The sequence below is a fragment of the Cololabis saira genome, chromosome 23, assembly GCF_033807715.1.
Source record: "Cololabis saira isolate AMF1-May2022 chromosome 23, fColSai1.1, whole genome shotgun sequence".
In the NCBI taxonomy this organism is placed as follows: domain Eukaryota; kingdom Metazoa; phylum Chordata; class Actinopteri; order Beloniformes; family Belonidae; genus Cololabis; species Cololabis saira.
This window is the reverse complement of record NC_084609.1, coordinates 12,256,063-12,279,115: the sequence shown is the minus strand read 5'-3', so window position 1 is coordinate 12,279,115 and position 23,053 is coordinate 12,256,063. Positions and strand designations below refer to the sequence as shown.

The 23,053-nt window shown below is 37.7% G+C and overlaps 1 protein-coding gene across 10 annotated transcripts in view; it reads right to left on the bottom strand.

The window, feature by feature from the left end:
* Positions 1-18,425, bottom strand: part of ppp1r12a (protein phosphatase 1, regulatory subunit 12A) — a 57,028-nt gene extending 38,603 nt beyond the window's left edge. For 8 of the 10 annotated variants that reach the window (XM_061714991.1, XM_061714989.1, XM_061714994.1 and 5 more), the window contains exon 1: positions 18,096-18,424. In XM_061714991.1, the coding sequence (XP_061570975.1) occupies positions 18,096-18,332 (237 nt within the window). In that variant the 5' untranslated portion in view covers positions 18,333-18,424. Of the gene's footprint in view, positions 1-18,095 lie in introns of all 10 variants that reach the window. The other 2 variants (XM_061714987.1, XM_061714988.1) reach the window with 1 other exon arrangement.
* Between the last annotated feature and the right edge of the window lie 4,628 nt (positions 18,426-23,053).

The following is a 23,053-nucleotide window of genomic DNA, read 5'->3' as shown; positions in this document are numbered from 1 at the left end:
ATAGATTAATTGTAATCGTTAATTTTAAATCGGGCAATTTCATAACGGCAATTAATCGAAAATCGATTAATTTTTAACATCCCTAGTAGGTTTCCTCTATCTGTTCGATTAACTAATACAATTGCAAGCGTAATGGACAAAAAAAATAAACAACATTTTATATATAATTTAGAAGCAACACCACAAAATGAAATTTGCTTGGCACATATTGGCCAACACAACTGGATGGGAACAAACACAAAAAAATAGTTTTGGAAGAACATATTGCACTCAGACATCAGTCTGGGTTGACAGACTGAAAACCAAAACCAAAATTAAAAAGCGGACAACTTTCTTGTCAGATTGAAAAAGAAACCGAACAGACACCATACACCAAGCTACTGAATGTCAGACATGACTACTCCAAAACAACGATGAAATCAGCATCCTTACATCTTGCTTTTTTCATAGTTCTGACCAAGAAGGGAAAAAAAAAAAAAAAAAAAAGTCAAGGATTTACCCTTCCATTGCATCTCATTTCTATTTCTTTCCCTGTAACCTTTTGCGCAAAAAGAAATGTAATATTGGAATTTATGATAAAAAGTTAGCGCTGCAGGGGGTTGGTGTTTCCATTGAACAGTTTTTTGAAAAAGCGTAGTGGTCTTAACTGTCCGCATCTCCTGCTGTAAGGCTACTCTTCAAAAAAAATCCAAAAAAGAAAATCTCTACATTGAAGAAGATGGACAAAAACCATCTCAAGTCTCCCGCTTTGATTAAATAGTCAGACGATGAATGCTGTGGATGATCATTCAAATGATTATTCAGAGGCATTATAATACATAATGATTAAGTAGTGTGTGTTCTTATTTTAAATTACAGCAAAACTACGGTACATCTTATTAAAGAGATCAGAAACAGCTGGAAACTAGATTTTGATTACTATAGATTGACCGGTATGTCACATCCAGAGCTGCCAGAGACGTAGAAATGTGCAAAAAAGCGTTTCCAATAAACATTTGCAATAAAGTGGATTATTCAATGCGTCATGTGCTTTAACATTTGGACTGAACTTACTTTTCCTTTGAAGGAGAGAAGAAGAAAAAAACAACTTTATAACCATCTAGTTGCCTACTTATTGATTTCATTACTTTCTCTCTCTCTGGTAGCCTGGTTTATTCTTTGAAAGGAGACATGTTTGCTGTGCAACTCAGATCTCATGACACATACAGTACATTGGAATAAACTGGTTTGCGTAACTAGGTATGAATCCCCAAGGCCTTCCAGGTGGAATAATCTATTTCGCATTTTTGCAATTGTCTCAAATAGCTTTATTTTGATTAAGGCAAAAAAAATAAATAATTGAACTGAAACAATTTAAATTTAGAATTTAAAAAAACATTTTTTTTTAATTATACCTCCATTGTAGGTTAAAAACAAGGCAAGTGTTCAATAATCAACTCAGCACACCAGTGTTGCTCTGATCATAATCTTAAGCAATACTGACAAATTGCATGCATCTACCTCTAGAACAGTAATTTATTTACCAGTGTGAGTAAATGTTTTGTCTCTCAATGCACATCACTTTTCTGTTCCTATGTTCAGATTGCACCAGACAACATTTTGGTTGAAGATATTATCCACATTAAACTATCCAATTGTTTAATTAAAAAATAATAAAAAGACTTAAAAACAACTAAAGGGTTAGAGCCACTGAAGTTGCAATGGATTTTGATAAAGAGACACAACTACAAGACGTTCGACAGAACAACAAACACATGTGAGGCAAAGAGGAGGAACTGCTACAACTTTACTACAGGAACAACCGCAAACAAATATTTCCATTTCCTCATTTATCCTACACATTACAATCATCTTCAGTAAGATCTTTTTAGTTTTCTTCTTGGAGACAGTATTCATCAGTTCACAGTATCTGACAAACACTGACAGTAGTGGCAGTAATATATTTAGACTTTCTAGTACATTTCTTCCACTAAAAGCAACAGTGAACGAGCTATTGACATGGAGAATTAGTGCTCAGTGCATCTTCAGTGCACAAACCATGTACAATAAAAACTTAATAAGATAGGGTTCTTTTTTTCTTTTTCTGCTCTGCCTCATAAGGAATGACCAACTTTCTCCCATATAAAGCAACAAAATGGACAGCAAAGCAGCTTCTGCTGGAGCTCAGAGCTGGCCTCTCTTACTCAACTCCTCTCCCTCCCCCTCTAGTAGTAAAACTTCTCTGTACAACCACCTAACCAGTAAGAAGTAAGTCACTGGACTAGCCTACTAGCATACCAGTGAAGAAATTCCCAGATAAGTAATACTCCTAGCCTTGGGGCTTCAGGCATCAGTGCTCTGGCCCCTCCTCGCCGACTACGTCATTGGCTCACAGGCGCACAGCCACTTCCACAAAAGGAATTCCTTCTTACCGCCTGCGTGTAAGTATGAGTGCATTATGCGTTAGCATTTGCATGTGAGCGCGCGTTTGGGGCAGGTCAAACCAAGCACAGTGTGAGCAGTAAAACAAAAGGGAAAACAATAACCCAGACATACGAAGAAGGGCTATGATGATTAAATGAAAAATTAATAAGAACTACATCTGGAAAACATTAAATATTAGTAGAAAGATGAGAGCATGGCTTTTCCTTTGGTGCGGCGGTGTGCAGCAGGAGGCATGTGTGCATTTATGCCTGAGACAAAGAACTCGGAGCTCCTGTGCAATTGGCAGGGTTTGAGAGGCCAGAGGGTACGAGGGGGAGGGCTGAAGTGCTGCAGGGCGACCAGCTGGGTCCCTCAACTAGATGAGCTCTGTTTGGAGCTATAACCAGACTACAAACACATACACGAACACGCACAAATGCAGCCTTTGCCTTCAGCATTCTCGCTGCTGCAGCTACTGAGGACGACCATATATGGCGCTGGGATTCCCACGGAAAAAGACGACCAGGATTGTGGAAGAGGGGGGGGGGGGGGGGGGGGGGGGGGGGGGATTGCCAACAAGATTGCAACTGTATGTTTCAATAGGCTTTTGCTTAGCAGCTAAAACAATAACCCTCCTTGAGTGCAGAGTTTCTTTCCATGTGGAGAGATCCAAAAGGCAAGAGGGGACACGAGCGTGGCCAGGCAGAGAGGTCACACGGTCATGGAGTGATGCAACTTGTGTTGACATTTCCATATAACAGTGCTCTTATGTGGTGGCCATCTTCCCTCAAACTGTCACTCCTAACGCCAGCTACCACAAACCGAGGAGGTTGTTGGATGCCAGTATGTGCCTTGTAGGCATTTCACCTTTAAAACAGACTACTGGCATAAATATGGATCACCACAAGGGCAATGCTGTATGGCTGCTAACTAGACAGTAAAATCCACAATACTCAATAAAAAAAAAAAAAAAACCTAATGCGTGTACAATTTCTAACCCTCCACATTTGTAAATGCATCTATATGCAATCAAATAAAAGCACAGTGCAAAGCAATACTTGAACAAGCAGGCAAATACACAGATGCGTAGTTCAATTGATCTTTAAAAGACAAAATAAAAAAATAAAGATGAAACTTAATATGTCTTTGCCTGATTTCTGTTAATCTATCTCGGTATTAAAAGTCCAGAAACATGTATGAAAAAATTCATGTGTGTACATGTGTCTGTTATGTTGGTGTCACTGATAAGTGCAGAGGGAGTGGAAGGAGCAGGCTCACAAGTGGAGCCTCAAAGAGGAAATGAGAAAAATAAACAGCCACTTCCTGTTCCTCTGGCTTGAAATCGCCAGCACACAGATCCCTCCTACGATCACCACCTCAATAAGGCAGATGAGCAGCATGTTTTGGGACTTAAGATGCAAAGCACAAAAGGAAAACATTTTTTTTTTTAAACCATCAAACAAAGCAGGCAAATAAAGTCAACCATTAACAAAAGGACAATAAAAACCCCATTTGAACACTGCCAGATGAATAAAGTTAAAACTTTTAAATCAATGTATTCATTAAATCATTTAATATAATTATTTCACAATATTTTTGATCTATATACATTGCTGGAACATAAACATGATATATGTCCCACTGTTGGCCTTGATATTTAGGATCCTAATTTGAATGGATTGCTTTCTAATTAATTCTTAGTGGTTCATAAAGCAGCCTGGGTGGTTTTGGGTCATTAATTATTCATTTTACAGTCCATTAACATCCAAGTTTGATTGGATTCAGTGACCTTACATTTATGCTCTATAAAACATGGAAGTAAAGCCTTGAGAACACTTGTCATTTTTCAATTTACTGTTCAAATTTCATGTTTCTTTAATCCCTTTGTTTAACAAAAACAACAATAGCTTACCAAGAACAACCAAAATAAACAAGTAAAAATCAGCTTTAAAAGACTTTATCCCATGTAACATTTGTTGACAGAATGTAGAAGCAATAAATACAAGAATCAGCAAAGGGCCGTTTATCCTCTTCCACCCGAAAGGCTGATAATTCTTTGCTCAGTCTGCGACCTTTGACATGCAGTATATCTTATGATATTCCAGATTAATGCAACACAAACAGACATTCTGATCCGCAATATCAAGTACCAGCACACACAGATACCACACATATGCAAGTATAACTGAAGTTAACAAAATACTTCACGTGTTATGGTCCAGGATCATCTACTGACGCTGCCATTATCTACGAGAAAAGCATCACTTGCATGTGCTTATAGAGGGAATGCGCATGACGTCACAGATGTGACTTCACAGCGGGTAATACCCACTGAGTGGCAGAAAGACTGAGTGGCAGCGTAAACTTTCAGTTTGAGCACTCGAAAACATCTAAAATGGGAAAGAGCTGTTGTGCGATCGACTGTACTCATAGATTTAGCAAGAAATCGGAGTTATCGTTTTACAGACTGCCGAAAAATAAGTTTTAGAGAGACAAATGGATCGCTGCAATTCGCAGAAACAACTGGATTCCAGGCACCAAAACGTGGACTTTGCGGTTCCCATTTTGTATCAGGTAATGTTGGATTTTTGGATAGCTAACATTAAAACGGTCAAATCGTAAAGTTCGGTGTCCTCATCACTTTAATTTCGCCAACAAATCCTGCCTTGAAGTAGGATCAAGCGTCAAGACTTTTGTATGCCTTCAAGCTTTGCTTCGCGTATTTCCCCGGCATATAAATTAAGTACAAATAAATATCAGGAAACTCGATTCGTGGTCAAATATTAATGTCCATGGACCACTGATTCTTCGGGTAACTGTACGGGTCACTGTCAAGTCCAACTGCCTTTAATTTAAGCCGATAATCTGCTGTTATCCCGTCTTCTCCACAGTTTCCCTACTAGTTGCAGCCGTTTTTGCCACTCAGTTCGGGTAAGGGGGCGTGGTCCAGTGGGAAAGTGACGTCAATGCATACCCTCTATTGCCGGGAACCTCCAGATGGCAAACTGCAGGTTCATTCAATGCCACAGCCACTCACATCAGTACCAACAAAGTAAGGTATATGACACTCGCATGTAAATAAAAATTAATAATGTAGTCAATTTAAAAATCTATTATATATAAAAATGTATTTTCAAATATATCAGCAGGCTTGTCAACATAAACAAACACTTAACATATCTAATTCCAGATGTGTTTCTTCATAGGGTCGAGGATGACACAATCTCCCGTTAGCACTGCAATCCTTCCTTCACCGCCTGCTTATCGTCTGAAATCCCTCCCATCCTTGACATCTCCTCCATGCCCATGCCAAAATATCAGCCTCAATTGTATTTGAAGAAATATTTGATTCTTTTCAGAAAGCAGCATCTAGCTCTCATGGTATTCCATCCCTACTGAGGGTTAAAACCATCCAAAAATCAACTTTTAACCCCTGTCCCGGTTGTCTCTTGACTAGTGTTTTACTTCACCATATCATACATCATCAACAACAATGGAGCTAGTTCATGTAGCTATTGTAGACATCACAATAGAAGCAATTAAAAGACTCAAAATAAATGTGTGACAGAGAGAGACCTAACAAGAAGAAACTGTCGTAAACGTGACTTAGACCTCGACGCTCACAGGGTGACCCACCGAGCTAAAAACTCTCCTTTGGAGGTCCTTTAATTAGCTGCCCCCAACAACTTTCCTGTCGTTATGGTTACCCATCATAACAGATGTTAAATGTGCCAAAATTACCAGCATCAATCCCTCAAGCAGTATTCAAAAAAAAGTGAACAAAAACTAAACACGAGCAGATCTGCTTCAACCGGCTGCCGCTGGTGCACCACCATTCTACAACTTCATTCAAGTTTTACAGATATCATGAAACTAATTTCAGCTAACCAAAAATGTGAGTTTATAATGTTCTGAATCACTTGATTTAACAACAAAGTTGTGTCTAATAGATCTATCAACGTTTTCACCTCTGCTCCCGTTTTGTCAACTAAAGATGCATCCATTTTGAGAGTTAAAATAAAAGTCGGTAACCTCATCCTTCCACAGACAAAAGGGGACACATGCTCCCTTCCCTTAATTGTGCTGTTCTATAAGACAATGAGGAATTCATGGAGCTTTGCGTCCAGGTGCTTTCAGTTCAAAAACAGCTCATAAAAAACACTCAGCGTGAGGAATGAGTGTGCCGCCGAGCAAACAACGGCGGGACGGCTTCAAGAAGACCTAGCTTAAGTAGAAGACAGGCGCTATATGCCAGGGGGTAGGAAAGAAAACAAACTGAAGTCATCTCACAAACATTTCACAGCAACTCAATACTATTCAAGAAAGACAATGTGGAATGGTTTGAAAAGCAGTCAAATATCATGAAAGCACCAAGTGACAAAAGCATATATGACACATGCTGGGGGTTTTGTTTAAGATCAACTGCTGATTTTGTCATTTTAAATCGAGAGTACAGCTAGGTTTCAGCATGCACTAATCACATTCATCTTAAGGCTTGTGTGAGAGACAAAGCCACTCTATGCAACATGAAACACTTTTGTACATGGTCATGTCTGTGACCACAGCTCAGCTATAGGCTCTGCACACATACGTGGCAGCAGGTTCCCTCTGCTTCAGGAATTCTCAAATCAAACCTATGCAAACCAGTTTCAACCTGCAGCAAGGCTCATCAGAAATGCTTTACTCAAATCCTCATTATTCCAGGTTGTCTGGCAGGGGTGTCTCTTGTAATTTATGGCTCTTATGTGACATTGTCGCAGGGTCATAAATAAAAAATATGGAATAAATAGAACACACCCAGACTGAAATAAACTGAAAAATGCGTGTTTTTGTATTTGGATGCAATCTACAGCTTAGTCCTTCGAACAAAGGGAAACGTATTTCGAAACAGACAAACACAAAATGTCATCCTTACAATGTTTCATGTTAACAAATGTTAATAAACAAAAAGGGTCCGATTTGCACTCAAATCAATAATATTTTAATTTACAGACAAGCAGAAAGTAAGTTAAAAGGCTGACAATTTGTACTGTGCAGGTAGAAGGTCAAAGGTGGTCTGGTGTAGACTGTAATTAGCTTAGAGGTGAAAAAATAATTAAACTTAAGATAAAAGCATAAACGAACGCTCTTATTCAACTCTACACACATTTACACGCGGTTTACACATTCAGTAGCTATAAAGTTTTTATTGAAATGTCATTTTAATTATGAAGGGGAAATTTATTGCTTTGATGATGTAATGAAACCCAGCAAATCCACCTAACTGACAGAGACCTTACATGCTCAAGTCAGACGTGACATCTTTCATCAGTGAGCAAGGAATAAAGAACTATTGATGCGTCACAATCAGCCGATGGCCAGGCGTGTTGCAAAGTGTTGGCGCCCAACAACCACAATAACTTCCTGATGCTGATTATGGGGTTGCTAAAGAGATGGAATGAAGCAGTGAGTGAGGTCAGCTTGACAAGGAGACACCTGCAAATTATATTCAAGTAAAATATACAAGTTGTTGGACTCATTTCTAAAATTAGCACTCTCCGTCATCAAGCACACCAGTGTTATAGTAGTGCTTCAGTGATCCTTTTCAGAATGGAATCTGTCATTGTATCTGATGGCTGGTATTTCTTGATGGGTTAAAGGATGGGTGTCATGGTTATCTCATTTATGCATCTACAGTATAAACCCCACAGCATTGATGGGTGGTGTTTCAAGTTAGTTGATGGTGCAACAGCTTGAGTAGTGGTAAGCCACTGCAAACAAACCAGCTGAACTACTACTGCTACTACAAGCATTTGTTTGACTCAAGAGAAGAGTTGCAGTTTACTTCTGTAAGACCTGCTTTTCTTCACATGGTTAATAAAGTTAAGATGTGGTAATATTTTTTCAACTGCACAAAAGATTGTAAAAGGTGTCTGAGAAACTGATCTGATCAGATAAAGTTCCACATACAGACAACCTATAATCTAATCTGTAGTAGGATGTATATGTATGTGTTTGTAAACACAAAATATAAATTATATAAATATATATAAATAAATGATGTGTTTTTTGTTTGTTTGTGGCTGAGGAAAGTGGTCCACTTCAGACAAAGAACAGTAAAATCTACACCGTCTAGATTCCAAACCATGAATAATGAAGTTGCATCTTAATATATGCAGCAATATGTTAGAAATGCATGAGTGACTAGCTGCTTTAAGATGACAATAAGCAGAACAAAGAAATAGAAAGTGTGCAAAAAGAAATGACCTGAAAGCAGACTTCTAAAAACATGCAGATACCATTTAATAAAAACATCTTCAATTATGACAACAGTTTTGCATAAAGTTGATTTTGAAGCCAATCATACTAATGACTCATCAAGAGAATAGCGTTGTGTATGAAGTCAACATAAGCAGGCATATTGACTATAAAAAGATGGCAAGCTGCACTATAACACAAAAACCTCCTTGTGTCATTTATAGCAACATGGTGCAAATCATAGTCAAGATTATAAAACATTTTCCAAAGGATTACTAGCTGTGCTCTGTACAAAACCCACACGCTCAAAAAACACACTAAGAACAAAAACAGTGCATGCTCAAAATATGTAATCCTGGGTATTCTTTATCTGGCCTTGCATCCCTGCCGGCTTTGAGACATCACTGCCCCCCACAAACCAGATTTGAGGGTTTCTAAACAGGCTGACAATTTTTTGTGGATTAAGCTTTTCCACAAGTCACTAACCTACATCTGTAGCGCAGACTTAGCAGAACAGGTAAGGGCAGCAGAGAAGACTGCTTAACGCTACATGATGCAATCCTTTAAGCGGTCTCAACTAAATAAAAATGCCTCTTCACGTCAGATAGGATGATTTTTTTTTGTTTTTAATTCATCTCTAACGAAGTGACACAGGAGGGCCCAAGAGGCTGTCATACCGCCCTTTTCAGGGCAGACAGGGTCATGTCAAGCACATTTTTGCTCCTCTCAGTGGCCAACTTCAAACATCAAGCACAGCTGGAAAAATCAGGCCTGGCACTGCAAGGAGATCCACGACAATTATGTAATGTGCTAATACGACTGATGCAGTCTGGGTGAAAAGAAACACAGCCATCTCATCATCTTCCACCACGTGCTCTGCAATTGTTCCATTACAGATTCACAAGGTTGACTTTCATTTCTGGAGAGTTGAGCAGAGCAAAAAACGCACTCTTTACAGTCTGTTATGCAACTCCCACTCTGACCATGCAAATCCACCGACGCAAGTGACTAGCAACCTGCCGACTCGTTGTCATGGCGACAGTGCAAGATAATGTTCATAGACTTCAGGACTGTAATGAGGATGTGTAATGTCAACATAGCACGAGCATTGTAATGCCCGACTCTAACGTGTTAAGCTGAGTTGAGCCCAGTCACCCAGTCTCAGGGATCAGTGAGAGCTATGGAGCACTTGAGAAAAGTTCAGGTGTAGGTCAGTATGGAGATTTTCTTGTATGAAGCAACCAGCCCTGGTTACCTCCACTCTACTAATGGAGCTCAGTCAGCAACACCGAACCGGCCCTCGACATTGTAAAGGAGAGCCAGAGAAGGAAAATGCCTTCAGGGGAGGGGTTTAGGTGACAGCTGAGGAATGTCTTCTCTCCTCTCTCTTTGCTATGGTTTCCAGCGACCGTCATGTGAGGAATGCCCCAGCTGGAGCGACAGGACTTGGTATCAAACCCTCAGAGACAAGATTAACTGATGGGATGAATCCCCACATGGGAACTGGATCACCCATTCTCTTGTCCGCCCTCTCGAATAGGGCCGTGTATCTATAGACGTCACATGATTTGATTGGATTCTGATTCCTGAGGTCACAATTGGATTGATTCTCAGTTCATTAAAGTATTCTACTAATTTCAGAATCAAACTCCAAATAAAGTCAGAGTAAACCTTAAAGCAAAGCACATAAAAACTAATATTGCCTAACTGATAATAAAGTAGGCTCATATTGTCTTCATTACAACAATTCTCCAGTTTAATAAACAAATCTGCCTTACTGTGTTGTGATCAATGCATTCTTTCAATTCAGGAATATTTTACAACATTAAGATTATAAAAAGACATCTAAAATGTAAGCAACGCTCACGTGCTGTACGGTATACTTCCTATTGTGGTTGAGAGATACTTCCAGGACTGCATGTGGATGTTCAGATTTTCTTGTTAACCAATGAAGGTCAAAACTTTAAACAAAAGGCTTCCTCAACTTTTTGCTTTGTATTTTTGTGCAGCAGAGGTGTAGCTTTCGCCATAACAATGACGTGATGGTGCTGCATACTTTGGCTCAGTTGTCTCCATGATAAATTTAAGCTCTTATTGTGAACTCTACTGTACAGTGCAGGCCCTGAAAGGAAACAGGTGATGGAGTTTTTTTTGTCTCTTTTTTTTTTCCCCTCGCCTGTTCACAATCTGGTAGCTGGGTCAGTGGTTGGACATTTAACTTGTTGAACTGCTTTCAATTCTAAACAAGTGTAGATAACAGAGCCAGAGACAGTGTTCCTCAAGAATAGGACTTTATTTTGCAAACTTTGCACATTCAAATGAGTCACATTTGGCTCCTTTCTCCCTCAAACACTGATGATTCAAAGAATGCACAAACGCACCCCTTTACTGAAAATGTGACTAGCCGTATTTCCCGCTTAATTCCTTGCTGCTTCATACTAATTACAGACGAGATTTACTCAAAGACCGTCTATATGCCAACAGTTTTAGCAACAATCTCCAGCTGACTTAAGCAGCAAATGACTTGCATGATGATACCTACTGTACATTGTTAGTGCAAAAGTCCAGAGACGTGCAGCAACTCAAAAACAAGATTTGTTTTTCAAATTGTGAATAAGTTTGAATCTTAAAAAAAAAATATAAAAGATAGCACTATTAGGGGAATGGGTAGATTTGTGTATATTTATGTACAGAAATGTGCAGCAAATTATGTGTATGTATATATATGGGTGTGACTATGTGTGTAAGTAGACATATAAATAGATATAGAGCAGATACAGTTAATAGAGACAGTATCGTGTAAATAAGTATATTTATATGGGCATGTGTGTACAAATATATAGAAATATTCAACTATGTGTATGTATGTATGTATGTATGTATAAGTGTGTGTGAGTATAATTACAGTATATAATAAAATAATAATAATAATAATAATAATAATACTGTTATTTAGCAGTGTGAGTACAGTGTGTGAGTATTTATAAATACAGGTTAAATGATCAGTGAATGGGGGTAGGACTAGATAAGTTTACACTTCTTCCTACTCCTTTTTTGGCACATGTAAATCAAGATAGCAGGTTTTAAAGGACGAAATTATTTTTGTTTTCTTAAACTTCCCATGAAGTGTTGTTTTTTTTTTTTTACATGTACAAAAATAAATCAAATTAAAAAAAAACACCTGCTTCTTGTGTGAATTCCCATTTTCCAATACACCTACTCCATACCCTGCACCTGTGGAGCCTTTAGTTAGATGAAACGGCTTCAATCACTTTATTGAGGCAATATTTTAATCAATAAATTTACAGGTCCTTCTGCAACAAAAGCAGTTTTAAAAGTTGTAGAAGGTCTGTGGCTGACACAAGAAACACAACCTCTTGCCTAAATGACACTACGGCAGCAGTACAAAGCAGCGCTACAGACTGTGAGTCATACCCAAACTTAGTATCATCTCCTGAAACCCAGTTAGGAGAACTTGTGGTTGTGGTATTTATAACCTTGCATCGGTCACCAGCAAAGGGAGCAATACTGCTGCACCAAGTGAGTTATGTAAAAAGATTGCACATTTCAAAACAAAAAGCAGAGGTCAGTTACTAATCTGATTAGTTACTTTCTTAAATCGCTGTCATATGTAGCATCATTTTTTCATTTTTTTTTTTTTTTAAATGTGACAAAGACGTTAAGATATATCATTTTCTCTTGACTCTGTGGGGTGAATTCACCCTTGTAGTGTAGTTTCCTGGTAAGACCAAACCAGAAATATGATTTGCTCTTTAGACCATCGTCTAATATAAACCAAAATATTTCTGATAGGGACAAGTGAATAAGGTCACATTCCCACTGGAGAGATCTTATGACATTTTTTTGTAGGTATAACGTACAAACATAAAGCAATGCTGTACGTTGGGATGAAATGTAACTGTGTGGGCTGTATATGGCAGTGTTTGACTTCTTTTTTTACTTTTCAAAATGTCTTTGTAAAAGTAGTTCAAGGAATTTTCCTCTAACATAAACAAATTACGATATTGTGCAAAGAAACAGTCTGTACCCAACTGAAATGAACAACACAGCGTCTACGTCTAAACTAGTTGAGCTTAAAACTAGGAATCATGGGCTGTTCGTTGGTCTGCCTTGTGTCAGTGCTACATTCACATTTCAATTAAACCACCAGAGTTAATTTTCAAAATTGACTGAGGGGCAAATTTTCAGAAAGTCTTGGGTTTCTTGTTTCATTTAAGTTTGAATGGAAGCACTCACACTTCTACAAATGTCCATCCATACTTACAGAGTAGCCCCATTAGAGTTAACTTTGATTAAAACTAAACCTGCCAAACATCCAAGAAAACTAACATTACCAACTCATTTTGGGTTTATTGAATTCAATACCAATTCCCAAACTCCTCTATAAGGCTCCAAATCCAGGGATCAAGTGCTTGTATACAACACACAAAAATACACTATCAGCAACTTCTTGTCTCCAGAGATGGTTAGATCAGGAGAGCAGCGCTGCAAATTCTTTCCTCACTGTAGCTCATCCCTAGACATAAGTCCAAAAAAAGGCAATGTTTCCACCCGATGAGTTTGCACAGGGGGCCTTGGTAATTCCAGATTTTATTACAGGAGTAGGAGCACAAAAAGGTTTATTATCCAGCACCATTAATAGGTGCACAGAGAGATTAACCCTTCAAATAAAATCAAGGTTATTTCAAGTGAGCTATCCCAAACTTTAGTGTATTGATACACTATCAGACAAGAACAACAACAAAGTAAAAGGGTGATGAAAATAGCAGTACTCCCACTTGCTCACAAAAATTAGACATGTGGACATGAGCAACTGAGTGACATCACTAAAGATCTTTGCCAACACATGAGATTTAACATGAATTCTTCTGTTAATCCTCAGATCACCCATTATCAAAGCAAGCAATAGTGAGAAACAATCCTCGCCAATGACATAACTGAACCTGCAAATACTCATTTCCTACGGGGTTAGCAGAAACCTACAAAGTCTGGGGTACAAAACAAGCCAGGAATCATTAAAAATGTCACAGCATAATTCCTTGTATATTAAAAATGGCTATACTATAAAATGCAACAAATGAGAAGTAACAAACCCAAACGTCATCTCCAAGCCAAGAATGGGGTCTTAACATTTTAAACCCAAAATATGACTAAATGTGCAAATTACATGGTTAAACTTGCCCACAATCATGTAACCATATGTAAGATAATGGCCACAATAATATACTGTCAGTATTCTTATAACTCAATCAACAGCGGTCCCACAAAGCTTGTAAACGAGACTTCCAGCCAGGTTTAGTCGGAAATAGCTTAATATAAAAAGGGTATAGCTCTGACATTATTGAAAAACGTCAACCAAATCCAGATGCCATTTTCTGCAGGGGCTTTGGGCAAACATTTATTAGCTAATTATAAATTAGAACATTCTGGCTAGATTTTCTGTAAAGTCATACATAACTAGTGGTAGTTGCAAACTGTTGCTTACTGGGGTTGTTTCCAAATAGTAGTTCCCAACTTGTTCTCTCTATGCCTCCTGCCTATCTCATGCATTTTATTGTTTTTCTGTCTACTATTCCAGTTAATACACGGGATCCGTTTCCACTACCCCCGTTCTCAATGCACCAGTTCCTGCATTGTTCACATACAGTATGTGACACTGAAGCAGACAAAATGGTGAGACTGAAGCACTGTCTGGCTACTTTGTCAACTATATCATACACTATCATATATCACACAAAAAAAATAAAATAAAAAGAATGTAGAGCATATTAAGGAACCAAATTCATCCTCAAAAGGGATGGTGCTTGAAAGATGGTGTTACTGTGAAACTCAAGTGCACTATGCAGAGCTTGTTTATCATGCCAGCACAGATAAACATGACAGAAGTGCAGCTTTGTTCTCACCAATGAAGCTTACATTAAAACAAGGTGGTCAGTCAAAAGCCAGGGACCTTAGTTTTTGGATTTAGTTATGCAACTTTTGACCTTATCCAGATTGATATCTAAAATATCTTTACACTCAGTTACGTTAAACTGCAAAAATAAGATAGACATGCACAAAAATGCCCTGAGTGGTTATAATGCTTATGCAATGAAAAAAAAAAAAAGGAACAACAATACAAGCGTTTTTTTGGGGGGGGAGGTTTTATCTTGTGGTGTTGTCCTGTATACAACTGAATTAAAAAGTAGTGTGTTGTTTAGCCTGGCCTCACTGTTTGACATAAAATGATAGAAATACTGAATCAAACTGCAGCCTCGGGAATGGACAAAACATTTAACCAACCACCAATTGATTTCATGTTTACAAACAAAAAATAATGTACATTCACCTTCTTGTAGCCAAGATTCATTGCAGGGGTGTTAAACCTCCCGACTGTACATTTAAAATGATAACGCCAGTTGTGTTTTTTTTCTTCTTTTTACTAAACCCAAAGCAAATTTGCTTGCATTAAGTTCATTTCAACAAATCTGACTGCTTAATTCTCCCCTAAAGTGTAATAAGTGCACCTTAGCTTCGTATTTAGTTATGCAACTTTTGACCTTACCCAGATATATAAAATATTTCTTCACTCAGTTAGGTTCAACTGCAAAAATAAGAGACGTGCAAAAAAATGCCCTGGGTGGTTATAATGCTTATGCAATGGGGAAAAAAGGAACAACAATACAAGAGTTTTTGGTTTAGTTTTTTTTGGAGGCCTTATCTGTGGTGTTGTCCTGTATACAACTGAATTAAAAAGTAGTGTGTCGTTTAGCCTGGCCTCACTGTTTGATATAAAATGATAGAAATACTGAATCAAACTGTAGCCTCGGGAATGGACAAAACATTTAATCAACCAATTCATTTCATGTTTAAAAACAAAAAATAATGTACATTCACCTTCTTGAAGCCAAGATTCATTGCAGGGGTGTTAAACCTCCTGACTCTACATTTAAAATGATAACGCCAGTCGTGTTTTTTTTCTTCTTTTTACTAAACCCCTAGCAACATTACGTGCATTAAGTTCATTTTCACAAATCTTAATTCTCCCCTAAAGTGTAATAAGTGCACCTTAGTTTTGTATTCAGTTATGCAACTTTTGACCTTACCCAGATTGATATATAAAATATCTCTACACTCAGTTGCGTTCAACTGCAAAAATAAGAGACGTGCACAAAAATGCCCTGGGTGGTTATAATGCTTATGCAATGAAAAAAAAAAAAGGAACAACAATACAAGCGTTTTTTTGGGGGGAGGTTTTATCTTGTGGTGTTGTCCTGTATACAACTGAATTAAAAAGTAGTGTGTTGTTTAGCCTGGCCTCACTGTTTGACATAAAATGATAGAAATACTGAATCAAACTGCAGCCTCAGGAATGGACAAAACATTTAACCAACCACCAATTCAATTTCAGGTTTAAAAACAAAAATAAAGTTTTTTTTTTTTGTCGTTTCTTTTTTAAAAACACTATGTTCACCTTCTTAAAGCCAAGATTCATTGCAGGGGTGTTAAACCTCCTGACTCATGACTGTACATTTAAAATGATAACGCCAGTCGTGTTTTTTTCTTCTTTTTACTAAACCCACATCAAAGCTGCTTGCATCAAGTTAATTTCCACAAATCTGACTGCTTATTTCTCCCCTAAAAAGTGTAATAATCGCCAACACCGAGGCTAGTGAGAATAGCTGCTGGTAGTAAAGCGGGCAAATATTTAGCTTGGCACTGCTGACATTCCGGTCAAACAGCTAAAGTTAAAACCCACACATGTCTTTCTGGTTCGGGGCCACACACACATAATAGATCCTTCAAGTCAAATCCATAGACGAGTAACGAGTCGGCGTTTCTCAAAGCGAGTAATGAATGAATTAACTCGAGCTAAAACTCCAAAACAGCTAACGAGCTTAGCATGCTAACGTAGCGCTAGCTCTGCACATCTGATAAACTTCATCACAGCTGGGACCAAAACGACTTCAAATCGCTCTTGTGGTGGGATTGGTACACAAAAGGCACGTAAAAGCATGCAATTACAGCAATGGACTGTTATTATATTACATAATATTCCTCTTTATAGTGAATGAGGTAGCAAGGAATCAACAAACAGCTGTTATCTCCCAATTTTTCAGGTTTATTTCCATGTGGAAATTATTTTATCTTATTAAGAGGACGTCGTGCTTGAATGTGAGGCTCGACATTTGCAGAGATTAGCCTGGGCCGAAACTTGACATCATTCCTGGGGTAAAAAAAAATGGTTTAAAACCGTATACAGGACTGTCTCAGAAAATTAGAATATTGTGATAAAGTCCTTTATTTTCTGTAATGCAAAAATGTCATACATTCTGGATTCATTACAAATCAATTGAAATATTGCAAGCCTTTTATTATTTTAATATTGCTGATCATGACTTACAGCTCAAGAAAACTCAAATATCCTATCTCAAAAAATTAGAATATTCTGGGAATCTTAATCTTAAACTGTAAACCATAATCAGCAATATTAAAATAATAAAAGGCTTGCAATATTTCAGTTGATTTGTAATGAATCCAGAATGTATGACATTTTTGCATTACAGAAAATAAAGGACTTTATCACAATATTCTAATTTTCTGAGACAGTCCTGTATAGCACAATTCAACACAAGCAGTACTCTTTATTTTCTGTAATGCAATTTAAAAAAAACAAAAATGTCATACATTCTGGAATCATTACAAACCAACTGAAATATTGCAATCCTTTTATTATTTTAATATTGCTGATCATGGTTTACAGTTTAAGAAAACTCAAATATCCTATCTAAAAAAAATAGAATATTCTGGGAACCTTAATCTTAAACTGTAAATATTATTTTTCTATTGATTGATTTGTTTTGGTGATTTTGTATTGAGGGGGAGGATTTTTTATAAGCCCTTTGGGCTTCTTTTCCTCTCCTGCACAAATGATTTGTCCTTGTATGATACAAAATTACTGTCATCATTGTGCAAATAAATAAAATAAAATAAAATGAAAATAAATAAATAAATAAACCATAATCAGCAATATTAAAATAATAAAAGACTTGCAATATTTCAGTTGATTTGTAATGAATCCAGAATGTATGACATTTTTGTGTTTTTTTTAATTGCATTACAGAAAATAAAAGGACTTTATCACAATATTCTAATTTTCTGAGACAGTCCTGTATTACTAGATTGTATCACTGCAGACTGGTTACAGGGGGGGTTTGGTGGATAAAGAAAAGATCTCTCAAGAGTGTTGCTGGCAGGTAAACAACGGGATGGAAATGGAGTCCAGGTGACAGGTGTTAAGGCTGATTTATGGTTCCGCGTCACCCCTACGGCGTAGAGTACGCGGCGACGCGCAGCGTAAAGGTGCGCGTCGCCGCGTACCCTACGCCGTCGGCTACGTGCGTCGATTTAACGCAGAACCATAAATCCAGCTTGGTTACTAGCTCCAAACCAACCTGGTGGAGGGCGGTGAGACCGTCCACATTGGCGTAGTTGATGTCGGCGCCCCGGTCCAGCATGCGCAGCACCTCCTCGGTGTCGCCGCTGGAGCAGGCGGCCAGGAACACGGCGCCATCGTCGAACTTCACCTTCGTCTTCTTCTTCTTCAGCACGGGCGGCTCCTGGTCCGTCTCCGAGCCCAGCCACCGCTTCAGCTGCTCGTTCCTCTTCTGCTTGGCGTCCGCCATCTTCATCCCCCTCCTGGGCTCGGGCTTCTTATCTTTTCTCTCCGAGAGAGGATATACTTTATAGTGCCACTATCCCACAGCGCACTGGGGCGTGGGAAGGGAGGAGGAGGAGAGAGGAGGAGGAGGAGCAGGGGGGGAGAGGGAGACAGAGGGCGGCGGAATTGTTTTCCATAATCTCGCGAGAACTGGGGGCCTCAGGAGCTGCAGTATAACGTCATCATCGGCAGATATGAGCAAGGTAATCTACGGTGGCCCGCAGGAGGAAAAGGCAAGGCAAGTTTATTTATATACAGGACTGTCTCAGAAAATTAGAATATTGTGATAAAGTTCTTTATTTTTATGTAATTCAATTTAAAAAAACAAAAATGTCATACATTCTGGATTCATTACAAATCAACTGAAATATTGCAAGCCTTTTATTATTTTAATATTGCTGATTATGGCTTACAGTTTAAGATTAAGATTCCCAGAATATTTTAATTTTTTGAGATAGGATATTTGAGTTTTCTTAAGCTGTAAGCCATCATCAGCAATATTAAAATAATAAAAGACTTGCAATATTTCAGTTGATTTGTAATTAATCCACAATGTATGACATTTTTGCATTACAGAAAATAAAGAACTTTATCACAATATTCAAATTTTCTGAGACAGTCCTATATAGCACAATTCAACACAAGCAGTACTTGAGTTGTAAAAAAAAAATCAGGGGGGATGGTGGATTTTATCATAAGGAAAGATAATTTGTGCTGATTACAAATAATATAATATATTACAAATAATAGCACTGACCAAAACACTTGTAGAAATACTGCAGGAATGACATAGCAGCAGTTGAATGCAGCCTTCTGTAAGCTTTAAATATCCACTGGGCTTACATAAAATACATCAAAACACAAAAATAAAAAACAGTTTTCTAAACTTATCAATATACCTCTGTCCTGCGCATGATAAGTAAAATGGATCACTGTAAAAACTAAAAATTTTAACAAGAATATTTGTCTTATTTCTAGTTAAAATGTCTCATTTTAGTAAAAAAAAATCTCATTACACTTAAAACAAGACTCATCACTGGAAAAAACAACAATTTTCACCTGTTTCAATTAGATTTTCACTTAAAATAAGTAGAAAAATCTGCATGTGGAACAATATTTTATTGCTTGTAATGAGAGATAAATCTTGTCCCATTGGTAGATTTTTCCTACTTATTTCAAGTGAAAATTTACTTGAAACAGGTGAAAATGGTCAAATAAGTAATTTTTCTGGTGTTATTTTTCTGGTGATGACTCTAAATGTTGAAAAAGCAGTAATACCACATTCATTCATTGATGAAATGATATGATGAATAAGGGATGTAAAGGGGGGGGGGGGGGGGGTGTTAGCAGGGGGATGATTCCCCAACTCGAGTACTGAATTTCAAAGTGCTTTACATCAGCATTAAATGTGGGAAGACACAATTAAAAGGTAAATAACAAATAAAATCAAATAAAATGATAAGAAAAGAGGTCAAATAATATAGAATAGAATAGAAAATATGGTTCTTGGGACACACAACAAACCAGATCCAGATGAACCTCAGCTTCATAGGGAACTAACAGATCAAGCATGTATTTTGGTCTAAGATGGAAAAGGCGAGGCAAGGCAACTTTATTTATATAGCACAATTCAACACAAGGTAATTCAAAGTGCTTTACATCAACATTAAAAGCGGCAAGACACAATTAAACAGTAAATAACAAATAAGATGATAAGAAAAGAGGTAAAATAATAAAAAGCACAAGTTGTTAAAAGGTAAGGGCAGTAGAGTGCAGCAGGTATGTATTTAATTTAAGAGTAAGTTTCAGTAAACAGTAATGTTTCTAAGCCCTGATTTACAATGGGCAATAACCAGGACACTGCAATAACTTGTGCAATATTACACAACACTTTTTCTTTCCATATCATTCTTTTTATGGTACTGCACTTTTTATTTTTATTTTTACCTTTTATTTATATTTTTATCTTTATTTTTAATTTTTATCTTTATATGGGTGTTTGGCTTTTGGGGTGTTTGATTTGTAAATGACAGTGCTGTGTGTGTGAGATGGAGATGTCAATTTCCCCGAGGGAACCTCTCAAAGGGATTAATAAAGTCATCTGAATCTGCAACTGATTTGAAGGAGCTGACAGTTTGAGCAGACCTCAGGTCTACAGGAAGTTTGTTCCACCGGTGAGGAGCAGAATAACTGAACGCTGCCTCACCTTGCTTGGTTCTGGTTCTTGGGAACCACAACAAACCAGATCCCGATGAACCTCAGGGGTCTGGGAGCTTCATAGGAACTAACAGATCAACCATGTATTTTGGTCCAAGACCATTCAGTGCTCTGTAGACCAGCAGTAAGATTTTAAACTCTATCTTTTGACTCACTGGAAGCCAGTGGAGCGATTTCATGACCGGTGTAATATGGTCCAGTTTCCTGGTGTTTGTGAGGACTCTGGAAAAGCGTCCTGGCTGAGGATGAGCGTTTCTGAAAAATAAATCATACACTGTTGTAAGTGGAGAAAAATTAGGCCCTCTTTCCAATGTTTTTTTAAATGATTTCAAATTTTTTTTTGTCTCTATAAAAAAATTAAGTCAAATAACTATGCAAAAAAAATGATTAGCTGATATATCAAAGTAACTTTTAGAAATGTTAATGCTATTTGCCTTAAAATGCCTTACTGTTTTTGTTATTAATTTTACTCATGTTTAACTTATTGTTTGTGTGTATGTCTCTTGTTCATGACACCTCCCAAAATATGTTCTATTTTCTTATATTGTATTTCCCCCACAAGCATTTTGTATAAACGTGTTTTTGTTAATAAATTGTGTTCAATAAAAAAAAAGACATTTGTGAAAAATAAAACCTTCAAACCAAACACGGCGACGTTTCACAAAAGAAATGGATATGTAGGAATTGTTCAATTAACGCAACTTTTCACTAAGCAGAAAAATAAAAACACAGTCACAGAACCCAAATAAACAGAAAACATTTAACATTTTGGCAAAACAAAACATATTTGAAAACACAATTGACCGACAATATACTAAAAAATCCCTAATAGAACATTTACAACATATCAGAGACTGATAAATTTGGCAATTTCAAAGAAAATGTTAGCTCAGAGTCATTTTGAATAATATGGCAGCAACTCTATAAAAATTGTAACTGGGGCAATGAAAGGCTGGAAAAGTGTTTGGCACAAATCAAAAACAAGTGCAGGAGCATTTGACAACTAATTAGGTTAACTGGCAGCAGGTCAGGAACATCACTGGATATAAAAGGAGCATTTCAGAGTGGCAGAGCCAATTTGAGACAATTTCCTCAGTGTTAAATTATGAACACTTAAAAGGTCCCACCATCTACAGTGTTTAATGTCATCAAAAGGTTCAAAGAACTAGAAGGATTTTACATTCAAAACTCAAGGCTTGTGATCAGGTGGCCCTGTAGTACTATACAAATATATAGAATATCTCAGCACATTGTCGAGATCAGTGGTCTTCAATCCTAGTCCTCAGGCCCCACTGTTTGCATGGTTTAGATGTTTCTTTGCATCAACACACCTTATTCTAATTAATAGTTGTCATCAAGGTTTGCACAAGTCTGTTAATGAAACAAATCTCTTGTATGAGGGTGTGCGGAACCAGGGAAACAGCTAAAACCTGCAGGACATTTGGCCCTGAGGACCAGGGTTGAAGACCCCTGGTCTAAATTATGTTAAAGTTAAACCTTGGTCTTGGTTTTAAAAACTGTGTTTTGTCAAGTCTTTGTTTCCATGAACCATAATTAACCAAAATAACAAAATCCCCCCCCCAAATATTTTAACCTGCCTGAAAACTCTTGACTGGCAAGCTGCAAACTCTGGCTTTCCCCAGCCACTTCCTCCATCTCTTCCAGGAGGACATCAAGGGGCTCCCAGGGCAGTCAATACATGCAGGGCAGTCAAATTTAATTATCTACAATGTCCTGGGTTTGCCTTGGAGCCTTCTCTCTGTTGGACATGCCCGAAACACCTCCCCAGGGAGGCGTCCAGGATGCAACCTAACCAGATGCCTGAACCAGCCTCCCAATGTGGAAGTGCAGCAGCTGTACTCCAAGTCCCTCTTGGGGAATTGAACTTTTAAACCTCTCTAGTTAAGCAATCATTTTTAAGAAACTAGTTTTAGTTTCTTATATTTGCAATCGTGTTCTTCAGACTGATACCAACACAAACCAACTGCAAACCATCTCATTTTTGTTATGATGCATTTTCTTTCTTTTAATTTGTTTTTTGGTACCTGTGCCTGTGTACATATTGGTATGATTTTCTTTGTGACATTGTGTCCTGTCACGCAGGGATGACTTGTTTATTTTTTCAACTCATTTCAGGAAGTAAGAAGAATGTTTTTCATGCAAACTGAAAAAAAGACCAACTTTCAATCTAGAGGTGTTTCCCCCTTTTTTTTCCTCCCTTCGTCCAGACATGAGCACATCAGTGAAATTGTTCTCTCAACTCATGCAACATATTTTTAGTTTAGTTTGCATGCCATAAAAACAGAGTTCACGGGTAATAAATCACATTTTTACCCCGGAGCACCTGCAATTATTTTATGGTAACACTTGAGGTGTTAGGAATGCTTCTTGGTCTCAAGCACCATGGTGGTCCAGCTCAACCTGGAGTAAATACATAGATTAAATAAAGGTGATCGGATGGAAAAAGTGAAGAAA